We start from the raw sequence: 16,381 nt of genomic DNA, 5'->3' as shown, positions 1-16,381 counted from the left end.
ATTGATTGAGAAAATCTTAATGATCGCATATATACTTTTTGAACTGCAAAAATATTTAAATGAGCTCCCAATGCATTTCAATTGAAATTAAAAGGGCCAGAAAAACAAAACGTATAAATCTATGTCTTTCACCGTTATCAACTCCAAACCAACATTGAAATGTTAAGACTGACCGTACTTAATAGCTTTTTGATTATTATGTATCGTTTGTGAACTCTAACCAATTTTGAATGTGTATAACTTAACATGGATTTGAAAGAGAACCATAGTTCTACAGAGGTAGCGATTGAAAATGGTCCTGCTCCTTGGCCAATTAAAGGTTCTATATGCAGAAATCACTATGCCATTTCCTGGTTGCTAAAATTAGAATATTTTGCTTAATTTTAGTTTGTGACAAAATAAGCAAGTACAGTTGAAGTCGGAAGTTTACATACACTTAGGTTGGAGTCATTAAAACTAATTTTTAAACCACTCCAAAAATGCATTGTTGGCAAACTATAATGTTGGCAAGTCAGTTAGGGCATCTTCATGCATGATAAGTCATTTTTCCAACAATTGTTTAGACAGATTAATTCACTGTATCGCAATTTCAGTGGGTCAGAAGTTTACACGCACTAAGTTGACTGTTCCTTTAAACAGCTTCGAAAATTCCAGAAATTCCATCATGGCTTTAGAAGCTTCTGATAGGCTAATTGACATAATTTGAGTCAATTGGAGGTGTACTTGTAGATGTATTTCAAGGCCTAAACTCCATGCCTCTTTGCTTGTCATCATGGGAAAATCAAAAGAAATCAGCCAAGACCTCAGAAAAAAATTGTAGACCTCCACAAGTCTGGTTCATCCTTGGGAGCAATTTCCAAACGCCTGAAGGCATCATGTTCATCTGTACAAACAATAGTACGCAAGTATAAACACTATGGGACCACGCAACCATCATACCGCTCAGGAAGGAGACGCATTCTGTCTCCTAGAGATAAACGTATTGTGGTACGAAATGTGCAAATCAATCCAAGAACAACAGCAAAGAACCTTGTGAAGATGCTGGAGGAAACGGGTACAGAAGTATCTATATCCACAGTATAACAAACCCTATATTGACATAATCTGAAAGGCCACTTAGCAAGAGAGAAGTCACTGCTCCAAAACCGCCATAAAAAAAGCCAGACTACGGTTTGCAACTGCACATGGGGACAAAGATCTTTGAAGAAATGTCCTCTGGTCTGATGCAACAAAAATAGAACTGTTTGGCCATAATGACCATTATGTTTGGAGGAAAAAGGGGGAGGCTTGCAAGCCGAAGAACACCATCCCAACCGTGAAGCACAGGGGTGGCAGCATCATGTGGGGATGCTTGGCTGCAGGAGGGACTGGTGCACTTCACAAAATAGATGAGATCAAGAGATAGGAAAATTGTGTATATATTGAAGCAACGTCTCAAGACATCAGTCAGGAAGTTTATAGCTTTGTCACAAATAGGTCTTCCAAATGGACAATGACTCCAAGCATACTTCTAAAGTTGTGGCAAAATTGCTTAAGGACAACAATGTCAAGGTATTGGAGTGGTCATCACAACACCCTAACCTCAGTCCCATAGAAAATATGTGGGCAGAACTGAAAAAGCATGTGCGAGCAAGGAGGCCTATAAACGTCACTCAGTTACACCAGCTCTGTCCAGAGGAATGGGCCAAAATTCACCCAACTTATTGTGGGTGTGGAAGGCTACCCGAAACGTTTGACCCAAGTTAAACCATTTTAAAGGCAATGCTACCAAATACTAATTGAGTGTTTGTAAACTTATGACCCACCCATTATACCATCTAAACCGCTGTGAAATATATTTTCAATAACCAAAAATATTGTATGTTCAGCTGTTTTGAAGCTGGTGTACAAAACCAAAAAACTCAAAAACAAAACTTATAAACGGGAAGCATAGAAATGGCAGACATAGAACAGATCTAGCGCTTCTTAGACTTGCGTTCAATTACAATAACAGATCTATAGTTCTTTGTGAATTTGGTCAGGTCGCCCAAAAAGTTACATATTGTATTTTTAAGCTACAAGACCATAGAGATAAAATAGAGGACTCTTCTATGTATCTGTGCCATTATGACATCTGTTACTCTATGGGCAATGCCATTGAGGCCATCTCCATTTTGAAGTAGACAATTTTCTTCTCTACTAATATGAGTTGGTATACAAACTGAAAGTGTGCATACTGCCATCTGGAGTGTGTTGTTTCGACAGGTAGAAAGCCAAGGTTGGCGAATTACTGCCACCTCCAGTTATAGAATGTTTGCTCAAGAGTGTAATTCATTGGTTGATCCCTTCTGATGACTTGGATGGAATCGTGATCCTTCCTCAATCCATAGGAAGTCCCACCTAGTTGACTGCTTCAAAATGTCCCTGCAAAAACAAGTTTTATCCATCTAGGGTCCTCTATCATTCTCTATGTATAAGACCAACTTTCAAATGTTCAAGCTATCCTAACTTTCTGTTCTTTTAAAACCTTTATTAACTCTAAAAATATGCATAAAATAACCCACGGACAATAACTCTTGACCGTTCAAGCTAGACACCAAACCAACATATTCAGGCTATCCTATCCAATCAAGCAATCTTTCCATCAACCTACTTTTTCCAACTATAATCAGTCACTACCACTACTGCAGTCACTACTTATTTCACAACAATAGACACTTTAAGACAAGCTAACAAGCATATATTTTCTTTATGAAATGTACTTTTCTAGTTTCATTGTCTTTACTTTGCATAATCTGCTGATTTATGTTGGCTATCCCCTTGATAAGAGGTGCTTGCCTGCTTGTCCTCAAGCAGGCAAGCACCTCTGTAGCATCTAGACATTTAGTGGCAGCATATTTTCTTTAGCCTCAAAGTAAGTGAAGAGCTGATTTGCAATTGCCTATTCTGTCCTTTTTTTTCCCACAGAACTATTCGCCAGGTCACAGAGCGCTCAAAAGACAGGCTGGTCTCGGATGAGGTGGTGTCAGAAACACTACTACGCCTTTTTAGGGCACTGCTCAGAAATGACGTTGCACACCAGGGAGAGGTGTTACGTCTGCTTCCCGCCTCGACTCAAACCCGCTACCTCAGCCCAGAGACCACTGAGGGACCAGACATAGGTTGTGTTTTTGTTTCTGCCTTTTGTTAGGGAATGGAATCATGGGTGGGAAAGACATAGAAGCACAGCATTCGTTAAAACCGGCTCCTAGGCACAGGGTGTGCAGGCTTTTGTTTCAGCCCAGCACCAACGCAGCTTATTCAATGACTTAGAGGCTTGATGAGTTGTCGATTAGTTGAAATAATCGTGTTAGTGTTCTATTTACCAGAGATAAGAATCAGACCTAGTTCAAATGTATACAATATCATATACTTTTAAATACTTAATGACGTGTGCTTGATCTAAACTGTTCCAGTATACAGAGGAAACTAAATCAAGCACAGCTCAACTATTTGGAGTGATTCCTCACTAAACCTAGACAAATATTGACCATGATTTGGGGGATTTTCATGGGATGGTCCTTTGGATGATGGATTGTTGACATACTGTGCATTCTGACAATATTCAGACTCCTTGACTTTTTTCATATTTTGTTACATTATAGCCTTATTCTAAAATGGATTCAATCATTTCCCCCCTCATCAACCTACACACAATACCCCATAATAACAAAGCAAAAACAGGTTTTTAGAGTTTTTTAGTCCACTTATTAAAAAAAAAAAAAACGCAATCACATTTACGTAAGTATTCAGACCCTTTACTCAGTATTTTGTTGAAGCACCTTTGGCAGTGATTACAGCCTTGAGTCTTATTGGGTATGATGCTACAAGCTTGGTACACCTGTATTTTGGGAGTTCCTCCAATTCTTTGCAGATCCTCTCAAGCTCTGTCAGACTGGATGGGGAGTGTTGCTGCACAGCAATTTTCAGGTCTATCCAGAGAAGTTAGATTGGGTTCAAGTTGGCTGTGTGCGTAGAGTTGTTGTCCTATTGGAAGGTGAACCTTTGCCCCAGTGTGAGGTCCTGAGTGCTCTGGAGCAGGTTTTCATCAAGTTTCTCTCTGTAATTTGTTCCGTTCATCTTTCCCTTGATCCTGACCTTTCTCCCAGTCCCTGTCGCTGAAAAACAGCCCCACAGCATGATGCTGCCACCACCATGCTTCACCATAGAGATGGTGCCAGGTTTCCTCCAGATGAGAGACTTGGCATTGAGGCCAAAGAGTTCTCATGGTCTGAGAGTCCTTTAGGTGCCTTTTGGCCAACTCTTAAGCAGGCTTGTTGGAGTTCTGCAGAGTTGGTTGTCCTTCTGGAAGTTTCTCCCCTCTCCACAGAGGGATTCTGGAGCTCTGTCAGAGTGACCACCCTGACCAAGGCCCTTCTCCCCCAATTGCTCAGTTTGGCTGGGTGGCCAGCTCTAGGTAGAGGACAACGATCTCTGCAGCACTCCACCAATCAGGCCCTTATGGTAAAGTGGCCAGACGGAAGCCACTCCTCAGTAAAAGGCACATGACAGCCAGCTTGGAGTTTGCCAAAATGCACCTAAAGGACTCTCCGACCATGAAAAACAAAATTCTCTGGGCTGATGAAACCAAGATGGAACTCTTTGACCTGAATGTCAAGTGTCACATCTGGAGGAAACCTGGCACCATCCCTACGGTGAAGCATGGTGGTGACAGTGTCATGCTGTAGGGATGTTTTTCAGTGGCGGAGACTAATCAGGATCGAGGGAAAGATGGAACGGAGTGAAGTACAAAGAGATCCTTGATTAAAACCTGCACCAGAGCGCTCAGGACCTGAGACTGGGGTGAATGTTCACCTTCCAACAGGACAACAACCCTAAGCACACAGCCAAGACAACACAGTAGTGGCTTCGGGTCAAGTCTCTGAATGTCCTTGAGTGGCCCAACCAGAATAGAACCTGATCGAACATCTCTGGGGAAACCTGAAAATATCTGTGCAGCGACACTACCCATCCAACCTGGCAGAGCTTGAGAGGATATGCAGAGAAGAATGGGAGAAACTCCCCAAATACAGGTGTGCCAAGCTTGTAGCGTCATACCCAAGATGTCAAAGGTGCTTCAACCATGTACTGATAAAAAGGGTCTGAATACTTATGTAAATTTGATATTTCAGTTTTCTATTTTTAATAAATTAGCAAAAATGTCTTAACCTGTTTTTTGCTTTGTCATTATGGGGTATTGTGTGTAGATTGAGGGGGAAAAAACTATTTAATACATTTTAGAATGTGTAAAAAATCAAGGGGTCTGAATACTTCAGAATGCACTGTATGTAAAAGCATTATTGAGAAATAATTTATCAAAGTTTGCATATTTATGACATTTTGGCCTTCTCCTCCTTTAAGACAACATAATGGTTCATTGGTAGGTGCTACAAAGCAAACATTGGTGTCATTTTGAAGCTTTACCGCTTGTTCTGTAGTATTTTGACCCCCCCCACCAATTTTTTTCCCTTCTGAAATATAGAAAAATATAAACATGAATATTTGAAATATACAAATTTAGATTTGGCAATTTTTTGTATATATGGTAGAACATGATATACTCAACAGGCATATTAGTTCCGGAGTGGCATCTCTGCTAGTTTGAAAGTTATGGCCCATTTTTAGACAGAGAAATTGGTGTAGTAGGCAATGTAACCAATCACAGACTTCCTTTCACTTATGTATTGCACTCCCTGCAAATCACCAGGAGAAGGGCGACCCTTTTGAATCCATTTTCACAGTCAATCTGTTAAGGTTTACAAATTGGATAATAACTCTAAAAGTAGCAGACATCCCACTCTGGAACTTTGATATGCCCGTGGAGTAAACTATGTTCAATAATATGTAGAAACATTTGCCAAACCAAAAATGGTATACAGTATTTTCAATATTCATGTTTATACAGTTTTCAAAAATTAATGTAATTATTTATTGAAATCAAAATACTAGTTATATTACATATCGAGAGCTTCATATGACACTTTTTTGCTTTGAAGAACCTAGCGATGAATCATTAGGGAGTCATAAAGAAGTCCTGGGTAAAGCCAAAATGTCACATTGAATGTATTTTAAGTGTTTGACTCAGGTCTGATGATGATGATGATAATAATAACACTTATACACTGAGTATACCAAACATTAGGAACACCTTCAGAACAGCCTCAATTCGTCGGGGCATGGACTCTACAAGGGCCACCGGTTCGCCTGGAACCTACTGCCATACCCCTTTCAAAGGCACTTAACTTTTGTCTTGCACATTACATTTACATTTACATTTAAGTCATTTAGCAGACGCTCTTATCCAAAGCGACTTACAAATTGGTGCATTCACCTTATGACATCCAGTGGAACAGCCACTTTACAATAGTGCATCTAAATATTTTAAGGGGGGTGAGAAGGATTACTTTATCCTATCCTAGGTATTCCTTAAAGAGGTGGGGTTTCAGGTGTCTCCGGAAGGTGGTGATTGACTCCGCTGTCCTGGCGTCGTGAGGGAGTGTGTTCCACCATTGGGGAGCCAGAGCAGCGAACAGTTTTGACTGGGCTGAGCGGGAACTGTACTTCCTCAGTGGTAGGGAGGCGAGCAGGCCAGAGGTGGATGAACGCAGTGCCCTTGTTTGGGTGTAGGGCCTGATCAGAGCCTGGAGGTACTGAGGTGCCGATCCCCTCACAGCTCCGTAGGCAAGCACCATGGTCTTGTAGCGGATGCGAGCTTCAACTGGAAGCCAGTGGAGAGAGCGGAGGAGCGGGGTGACGTGAGAGAACTTGGGAAGGTTGAACACCAGACGGGCTGCGGCGTTCTGGATGAGTTGTAGGGGTTTAATGGCACAGGCAGAGAGCCCAGCCAACAGCGAGTTGCAGTAATCCAGACGGGAGATGACAAGTGCCTGGATTAGGACCTGCGCCGCTTCCTGTGTGAGGCAGGGTCGTACTCTGCGGATGTTGTAGAGCATGAACCTACAGGAACGGGCCACCGCCTTGATGTTAGTTGAGAACGACAGGGTGTTGTCCAGGATCACGCCAAGGTTCTTAGCTCTCTGGGAGGAGGACACAATGGAGTTGTCAACCGTGATGGCGAGATCATGGAACGGGCAGTCCTTCCCGGGAAGAAGAGCAGCTCCGTCTTGCAGAGGTTCAGCTTGAGGTGGTGATCCGTCATCCACACTGATATGTCTGCCAGACATGCAGAGATGTGATTCGCCACCTGGTCATCAGAAGGGGGAAAGGAGAAGATTAATTGTGTGTCGTCAGCATAGCAATGATAGGAGAGACCATGTGAGGTTATGACAGAGCCAAGTGACTTGGTGTATAGCGAGAATAGGAGAGGGCCTAGAACAGAGCCCTGGGGGACACCAGTGGTGAGAGCGCGTGGTGAGGAGACAGATTCTCGCCACGCCACCTGGTAGGAGCGACCTGTCAGGTAGGACGCAATCCAAGCGTGGGCCGCGCCGGAGATGCCCAACTCGGAGAGGGTGGAGAGGAGGATCTGATGGTTCACAGTATCGAAGGCAGCCGATAGGTCTAGAAGGATGAGAGCAGAGGAGAGAGAGTTAGCTTTAGCAGTGCGGAGCGCCTCCGTGATACAGAGAAGAGCAGTCTCAGTTGAATGACTAGTCTTGAAACCTGACTGATTTGGATCAAGAAGGTCATTCTGAGAGAGATAGCGGGAGAGCTGGCCAAGGACGGCACGTTCAAGAGTTTTGGAGAGAAAAGAAAGAAGGGATACTGGTCTGTAGTTGTTGACATCGGAGGGATCGAGTGTAGGTTTTTTCAGAAGGGGTGCAACTCTCGCTCTCTTGAAGACGAAGACATTGAAGACATTAACCCTGTGATTGGCACATATACACAATGTCTCAATCTATCACCTTTTCTTTGTCTACACTGATTGGAGTGGATTTAACAAGTGACATCAATAAGGGATCATAGCTTTCACCTGGTCAGTCTCTCACGGAAAGAGCAGGTGTTCCTAATGTTTTGTACACTCAGTCTGTATTGATGTTATATGTGTAACTATACCATGTTCAGATAAAAAAATGTCAACTATTTGTTATTCAAGATAATGATGAGCCAACTCAAGAGCACACATCCTATCTATACATGCAAAAAATAGCAATCTGTACCGTTCCCTTCTCAGCCCTATTAATTGTGCATGTCTTCCTTTCTATACCTGTCTTTCAAATATCTGGCTGGGGCCAACCATATGGAACATATTTTCCTAAAATGTATGACTAATTATTATAATATGACACAGGAGAACCAAAAGGAGAGCATAGGCCCATCGAGACGATGTTACTCACGGTTGGGTTCTGTATTGAGCGAAAGCCTAGTTCCTTGCCGTTCGCTGGAACAGGAGTCTTTGTTACCAGGGGCTTTGTGCATAAAGGAACTACAGTGGCCATGTACCCAGGTAATTCTCACCACTGATGATGACTATGGCCGGGATTCAATCTGATCGCGCTTGTCGACAATGCACCATTTTAAAGGTAATTTCCAATTGAGCCCACATACGATATGTTTTTCTCCTATTCCCCCCCCCCATTCAGGGGTGTAACATTATGACGTTACTATTATTGAGATGTGTTTCAAATACATGATCTGAGTATGTGTGAACCTAGAAGCATACTCAGCCTGTCAGTCTGATACTGTATGAGCAACAGAGAGGCAAATTGTATGGGAGAGTGGAGTAAGTTGAGCATACTTTAAAAAAAATATTCTGCATCAATCCATCAAGGGAGATGTATAGCATTCTTTCCAACAAATATATCTACATATAGTTCAAGGTGTTGTGTATACTTGGAAATAATCAGAATTCATATTAACATGACAGTTTTGAAAACAGATTGTCCAAAAAAAAGTATTCTCTTGGTGCACCGGACAGGCTCAGTTAACCCACCTACAAATTTCTGTACTGAATGAAATATTACCACTACCGTTTTAAAACCATGACTAGCTTTATTAATCTAACACAATCACTATCGCTTTTTTTTGTATTTGATTCATTTTAAGCATCTTTTAACACAGGCTTAATGCCTAACAAACACTTGTGGTCCTTCTGTAGCTCAGTTGGTAGAGCATGGCACTTGTAACGCCAGGGTAGTGGGTTCGACTCCCGGGACCACCCATACGTAGAATGTATGCACACATGACTGTAAGTCGCTTTGGATAAAAGCGTCTGCTAAATGGCATATATTATTATATTACTTTGTACTTTATATCGCTGGGATATGAACTTCCTTACCACTTTTTTTAATTTACATTTTTTCCATGTGGTTTCTTCCTCCACAGACTCCATGAAATGACCTCTTCCTCAATATTTTGTCAAATGATATATTTAGTTTATGGTTTCCTAGAAACAAGGGTGGGTTAACTTACCCCTTTGGCTCAACTTACCCCACTCTCCTCTATAGCTAGCAGGCTATGTGTTTGTAGTAGAGGTCGACCAATTATGCTTTTTCAACGCCGATACCTATTATTGGAGGACCAAAAAATGCCGATACCGATTAACCAGTCTTTTTTTTTTTTTTTTTTTTTTACAACAATACTGAATGAACACTTATTTTTAACTTAATATAATACATCAATAAAATCAATTTAGTCTCAAATAAATAATGAAACGTGTTCAATTTTGTTTAAATAATGCAAAAACAAAGTGTTGGAGAAGAAAGTAAAAGTTCCTTGCTCAGAACATGAGAACATATGAAAGCTGGTGGTTCCTTTTAATATGAGTCTTCAATATTCCCAGGTAAGAAATTTTAGGTTGTAGTTATTATAGGACTATTTCTCTATTTCATATAGCTTTGACTATTGGATGTTCTTATAGGCACTATAGTATTGCCGGCCTAATCTCGGGAGTTGATGGGCTTGAAGTCATAAACAGCGCAATGCTTGAAGCACAGCGAAGAGCTGCTGGCAAATGCAGGAAAGTGCTGTTTGAATGAATGCCTACGAGCCTGCTGCTGCCTACCACCGCTCAGTCAGACTGCTCTATCAAATATCAAATCATAGACTTAATTATAATATAATACACAGAAATATGAGCCTTAGGTCATTAATATGGTCAAATACAGAAACTATCATTTTGAAAACAAAACATTTATTCTTTCAGTGAAATACGGAACAGTTCGGAACACAACCTTCAATGTTATGTCATAATTATGTACAATTCTGGCAAATTGTTAGGAAGAAATGGTCTTCACACAGTCCGCAACGAGCCAGGTAGCCCAAGCTGCTGCATATACCCTGACTCTGCTTGCACAGAACGCAAGAGAAGTGACACAATTTCCCTAGTTAATAAAATAAATTCATGTTAGCAGGCAATATTAACTAAATATGCAGGTTTAAAAATATACTTTTGTATTGATTTTAAGAAGGGCATTGATGGTTATGTACACATTGGTGCAACGTCAGTGCTTTTTTGTGAATGTCCTTGTTGGATCATGACCCGTTTGGTGAAGTAGGCTGTTATTTGATGATAAATTAACAGGCACCACATCAATTATTTGCAACGCAGGACACGCTAGATAAACTAGTAATATCATCAACAATGTGTAGTTAACTAGTGATTATGTTAACATTGCTTGTTTTTTATAAGATACGTTTAATGCTAGCTAGCAACTTACCTTGGCTCCTTGCTGCACTCGCGTAACAGGTAGTCAGCCTGCCACGCAGCCTCCTAGTGGACTGCAATGTAATCTGCCATAATCGGTGTCCAAAAATGCCGATTACCAATTGTTATGAAAACTTGAAATCGGCCCTAATTAATCGGCCATTCTGATTAATCGGTCAACCTCTAGTTCGTAGATCAACCGAGGCGAATGAAGCTCCAGAAGCCAAGGTGATAATGGCTGGTGTCATTTTTGTTTTTCAATTGCATAGAAATGCAGTAAATGAGCTTCAACTTTCAAAAATGTATTGGAATACCATTTGGATCAAGTTCAGCTTTCCCCAATTTAGGTCCCGCCCTGTTCATGCTCCCTCACTGATGCTTGCCTCGCCTAATGGTCCCCCACCACCTTGCTTGTCTTTCATTGGAAATGCATGGCTTCCATTGATTCATCGTCCCCAGTGGAAATCCACTGTTATCATGAATGTGTTCTGCGAATATGGGAATATTGCCTTTAAAATCTGCATTGTCGACAGCCTGCGGTCATATTGAATTCCAGTGGGGTGATACTGATGGTTTGTGAGGACTGATGGTTTGTTGACAATTGTAGCATTTTAGCTAAGCCAACCCAGCTACGGACAGAAGTGACATTTACGTAGCAGGTTATGAGAATTTAACGTAACAGGTTAGGAAAATGTATGTAGAAACTGGGATTATATGAAGAAGCCAGACAACAGTTTAAATTAAGCATTACAAGTCGATAGATCAATATATCCCCAAGCAACCAGGAGAAAGTGAGCTGTCAGTGGTTTGCGGTTGTGCATAAATCTGAGTAAAGCGACAGACTCGAACCTAACAAGCAATGGCTTCCCTTAAAGGAAAAGACAAAGAACAACTTGGCGATGCAAATGAGAGCAATGAACAAACAGCTGAAGGATATCCAGGAAAACATAGCTAAAATGCTCTCTGCTTACCACAACAAACTGTTACAATCTGTTAAAGTAGATTTCCTCAAAAGTAAAGTATCGTGTCATATGTATATACAGGGTTGGCTCGTGGATGAACAAGACAAAATTGGCCTTCTGGAAACAAAGGTGCAAACTTTAAAGGTTTATCTGAATTAGCTAGAAAACAGAGACAAAATAATGAGAATATCGTCCCTACTGGAAGATGAGGAAAAAGGGGACCTTTCCAGCTACGTGATCAAGCTGATATCGGAGGAGCTAGGTGTGGATTTATCACCGGAGCATCTGGTGCGATGCCATCGGATCGGCATGAAGCAGAAGAACGCTAAATACCCTTGCGATCAGATAGTCACTTGGAGGAGAAAGAAATCAAGTCTCAACTCCGAATCCCGGTGGTGGTTGTTGTTGGTGGTTATTTGTGAAAATAGAGAGGGGCTATATCCGGGAGATTGTGATGGGGTGACTGGGATCAGATACTTCTCTCGGAGGACCCACACTAAGTAAACCCCCCACCAGCAACTATACTTTAATTGTATTTATTAGGTAATACAAACCAATGCTCTATAATATGCCTTCGGAAAGTATTCAGACCCCTTGACTTTTTACACATTTTGTTACAGCCTTATTTTAAAATAGATTGTTTTTAAATGACATTTTTGAGTCTTCTTGGGTATTATGCTATAAGCTTGGCACACCTATATTTGAGGAGTTTCTTCCATTCTTCTCTGCAGACCCCCTCAAGCTCTGTCAGGCTGGATGGAGTGTGCACAGCTATTGTTTGCACAGCTATTTTCAGGTCTCTCCAGAGATGTCCGATCAGGTTCAAGTCCGGGCTCTGGCTGGGCCACTCAAGAACATTCAAAGACCTGTCCCGAAGCCACTCCTGTTGTCTTGGCCATGTGCTTAGGATCGTTGTCCTTTTGGAAGGTGAACCTTCGCCCCAGTCTGAGGTCCCGAGGGCTCTGGAGCAAGTTATTAAGGATCTCTCTGTACTTTGCTCCATTCATATTTGCCTCAATCCTGACTAGTCTCCCAGTCCCTGCTGCTGAAAAACTTCCATACAGCATGATGATGCTGCCACCATCATGCTTCACTGTAGGGATGGTGCCAGGTTTCCTCCAGATGTGACTTAAAATGGGTCCTCAGATCTTCAAAAGGTTCTACAGCGGCACCATCGAAAGTATCTTGACTGGTTGCATCACTGCCTGATATGGCAACTGCTCAGCCTCCAACCGCAAGGCACTACAGAGGGTAGTGCGAACAGCCCAGTACATCACTGGGGCCAAGCTTCCTTCCATCCAGGACCTCTATACCAGGCAGTGTCAGAGGAAGGCCCTAACAATTGTCAAAGACTCCAGCCACCCAGTCATAGACTGTTCTCTCTGCTACCACACGGCAAGCGGTACCGGAGCGCCAAGTCTAGGTCCAAGAGGCTTCTAAACAGCTTCTACCCCAAGCCATAAGACTCCTGAACATCTAGTCAAATGGCTACCCAGACTCTTCGCATTGCCCACCCCCCTCTCCACACCACTGCCACACTCTGTTGTCATCTATGCATTGTCACTTTAATTAACTCTACCTACATGTACAGTGCCTTGCGAAAGTATTTGGCCCCCTTGAACTTTGCGACCTTTTGCCACATTTCAGGCTTCAAACATAAAGATATAAAACTGTATTTTTTTGTGAAGAATCAACAACAAGTGGGACACAATCATGAAGTGGAACAACATTTATTGGATATTTCAAACTTTTTTAACAAATCAAAAACTGAAAAATTGGGCGTGCAAAATTATTCAGCCCCCTTAAGTTAATACTTTGTAAAAAAAAATTGGGTTAGGCTGAGCTAAAATGCTATTGTCCACAACTGTTATCCCCAACACGACAACTAGATGGAGCTGTACTGATAACCACAACCGTACAAACCATCATTTATCATAACGCCAACCTAAGAAGAGGGATACGTATTTATACTCGTATCTCTTTAGTATAAGCAAGAACATGGATTAAAAAGTAACCCTTTTAATACATAGCATAGCTATTTTGAAAGTAATTAAGGAAATGCATATCACTTGGACAAGTGTTGTGATTTACCATTGTGTGAATGAGTGACTCATTTCTGTGTTATCTATGCAGGTACCATCTATCAGGCATATGAGCCCATTCTCTTCCAGTCCATTCGGAACCCTTTTGTATTCAGATGCATAGATCGTGTTTTGATTGATGGCAATGACAAAGGCATCTCTAAAATAGTGTACAGGTGAGAAATGTGGCATAGAAAAATGGGTAACAATTTTACTTGACACCCAGTGTCATGACACGGTTATAGCCATTGCATAATGTCATAACAGGTGACATAACCTGTCATATGATCATAACACTGTCATAACACATATATTACGTTATTTTATGGCTGGTTATGAAAACCCACATTTTTTCACTGCCAAGAAGTTTCCTTTCATTTGAAAAAGTTTGTTTCTTAAATCCTTTGTTGTAATTAATTCTCTAGTCATGTTTTTTTTCAACATATAGCATTTTTTTGTTATTATAACTTTATGACACTGTCAAGAAGTGTTATGACCATCCTGTGTCACTTTACTTGGACTAAGAAAATACACTTTATGACATTGTCAAGAAGCATTGACTGTCATAATCATACATAACCTCTATTTGACTGATATAAGGGCATCTTTTCCTGCACCTGAAATCTGCTCCTGCATCCATCCCAGTCGTCAACAGCGCATTGGGGTAGGTGCATGTCTGACATCAATGTGTCCGCAATTACAATGATAGTTTAATATGGTCAATTTATAAAAATAATCTACAACAAACATACTGTTGTCATGTAGGATATGGTGTAAGGGAATGTTTTGCCTTGTGTGGTAGGTTTTGTGGGTTTTGACACTCTTATATGTGGGTGTCATAACCAGCCATAAAATAACGCAATAAATGTCACAACAGGTCTAAATATGTCATGAAAGGGTTATGACCATGTTATGTCAATTGGTATGACATGGTTATGACCGTGTTATGATGCTTGGTGTCAAGTAAAGTGTTACTGTAAAATGTCCTAGGGCTTTATGACTGTCCTACGACAATTTTTCACATGTAGATGGTCAGCATTCATATTCAAAAGTATTGATGTTTTCCAGGTCGTGCAGTGGAAGAGACAGGCTTGGTCCTTTCAGTTTGAGTGACATCACTTGGTTGACAGCCAATACAAAAAACCCGCTAGCAGTGGGTCAATATGTGAACAACTGCTCAAATGGTACACATCTCTGCTCACCCATAGGAGAAATGGGGCTAGATAAAATATTTCTATATTTTATTTGACATAATTATTGTCTGTCTGCAATGTTGCGAATGCTGTGACCACTGACTATCTAAATATTCCTTTTCCTTTTTTTTGTGTAATTATACTCTTGTCTTTCAGAGAGGGCTGCAAATGTGTGCTATCAGGAGTATGATGTGCCTGAAGCATTTCCTCTAGAACTTCGCCAGTACCTTCCCAATGTGAACTACAGACATGAGACGCAAAGGCAAGAATTTAAAGGATGCATGAAATAATGTTGGTCCCTACTTCCTACAGTATTTGTTTGATTGTGTTACTGTTGACTGCTCCCATTGCAATCTCAAAAGTTAATTTATTAATTCAGCAGCTGTGTGGATTGATTCACTCATAAGTAATTTCGAGCAATTAACAGTAAGTGTAGGCCAGAGCTATTAATATGGATACGGCTCTGGTCTAGGCTACTGGGGTGTTTGTTTAACCGTTTTCTACCAGGGATACCAAACCTAGTGTTTGTTTGTATTCACAGCTATAAATGTATTAATACAAATGTTAATGACTTTCTGTTTTGGCTCCATTTCCAAACAGCAGCTTTTGCTGTTGTTGACTAGTGAGTAGTCTTCTGAGCCAGACTGTCTTGAACTGGCTTCGTCTCAATGTGGCATGTGGCAACGCTTTCCATTGCCTGTCCAGCATAGCCATGCCTTATTACATAGAATAAAACCTAAATGTCCCTTGTCTGTCAAGAATGTTTTAATAAAATTATGTTTGAACTTACTCTGCCGATTGTCCGTGGGGTTGGTTATTATTCGGGTTGACATTTGAGACAAAATATCCACAGGAAATTATTATTAAACCAAGTTCAAAACGCAGGTCTCTGTGTGGCAATCAAGATTTTTTTTTTGCGCATCCCCCTAAGGCACGTGCACAAGACTGAAGAACATGCATGCAATGCATACTAACCAAAGTCTTGCTCGTGTTAACATGGTTGTGCTTATGTGCCAGGTTATAGAAATCTCGTTGTTGTGGGCTGTGTGTTCCAGCCGCTGACCCACATGTATGCCAGAGTCAGCATGGGTTCGAATCTGACCCACTGCCGTTTGACTTCCCAATCTCCCCAGTTTTTCCCAACACTTTACTATCTCTTTAATGAATCAAAACAATTATGCAAGGAGTGGGACTGCCCCACTCCTTTAAAAATAACTTTTTCAGGAATGTTATGGAAAAATGTAGATTTCCTCCAAAATAGAAATACCCAAATGTAATTTATTTTCATGAGATGGCCATGAACAATAACTAGTAATGCTGCATATATCTACACAAGTCTAACTCACCTTTCTGGGAAAAGTAGTTGGAAATTCCTACGGTGTACTCAAGTCTATACAAATATTCCGAAAATATAAAACACATTTTTTCCTATTCAACAAAAGTGGGGGAATAGGGCTTGCAATGACTGAAATGTTTTTAAAATATAGTAACAAACAAGTTACAAACAACTTACTTTAAGAT

At 41.0% G+C, this 16,381-nt stretch overlaps 1 protein-coding gene across 5 annotated transcripts in view; it reads left to right on the top strand.

Moving 5' to 3' along the window:
* Positions 1-16,381, top strand: part of setd9 (SET domain containing 9) — a 28,986-nt gene that overhangs the window by 1,905 nt on the left and 10,700 nt on the right. For 4 of the 5 annotated variants that reach the window (XM_035776532.2, XM_035776530.2, XM_035776529.2 and 1 more), the window contains exons 3-7: positions 2,947-3,140; positions 8,270-8,425; positions 13,720-13,843; positions 14,736-14,851; positions 15,017-15,122. In XM_035776532.2, the coding sequence (XP_035632425.1) occupies positions 2,947-3,140; positions 8,270-8,425; positions 13,720-13,843; positions 14,736-14,851; positions 15,017-15,122 (696 nt within the window). Of the gene's footprint in view, positions 1-2,946; positions 3,141-8,269; positions 8,426-13,719; positions 13,844-14,267; positions 14,332-14,735; positions 14,852-15,016; positions 15,123-16,381 lie in introns of those variants that run through there. The other variant, XM_052500513.1, reaches the window with a different exon arrangement.

The sequence above is a fragment of the Oncorhynchus keta genome, unplaced genomic scaffold, assembly GCF_023373465.1.
Source record: "Oncorhynchus keta strain PuntledgeMale-10-30-2019 unplaced genomic scaffold, Oket_V2 Un_contig_1083_pilon_pilon, whole genome shotgun sequence".
Taxonomy (NCBI): Eukaryota; Metazoa; Chordata; class Actinopteri; order Salmoniformes; family Salmonidae; genus Oncorhynchus; species Oncorhynchus keta.
This window is presented reverse-complemented; position numbering and strand designations above follow the sequence as displayed.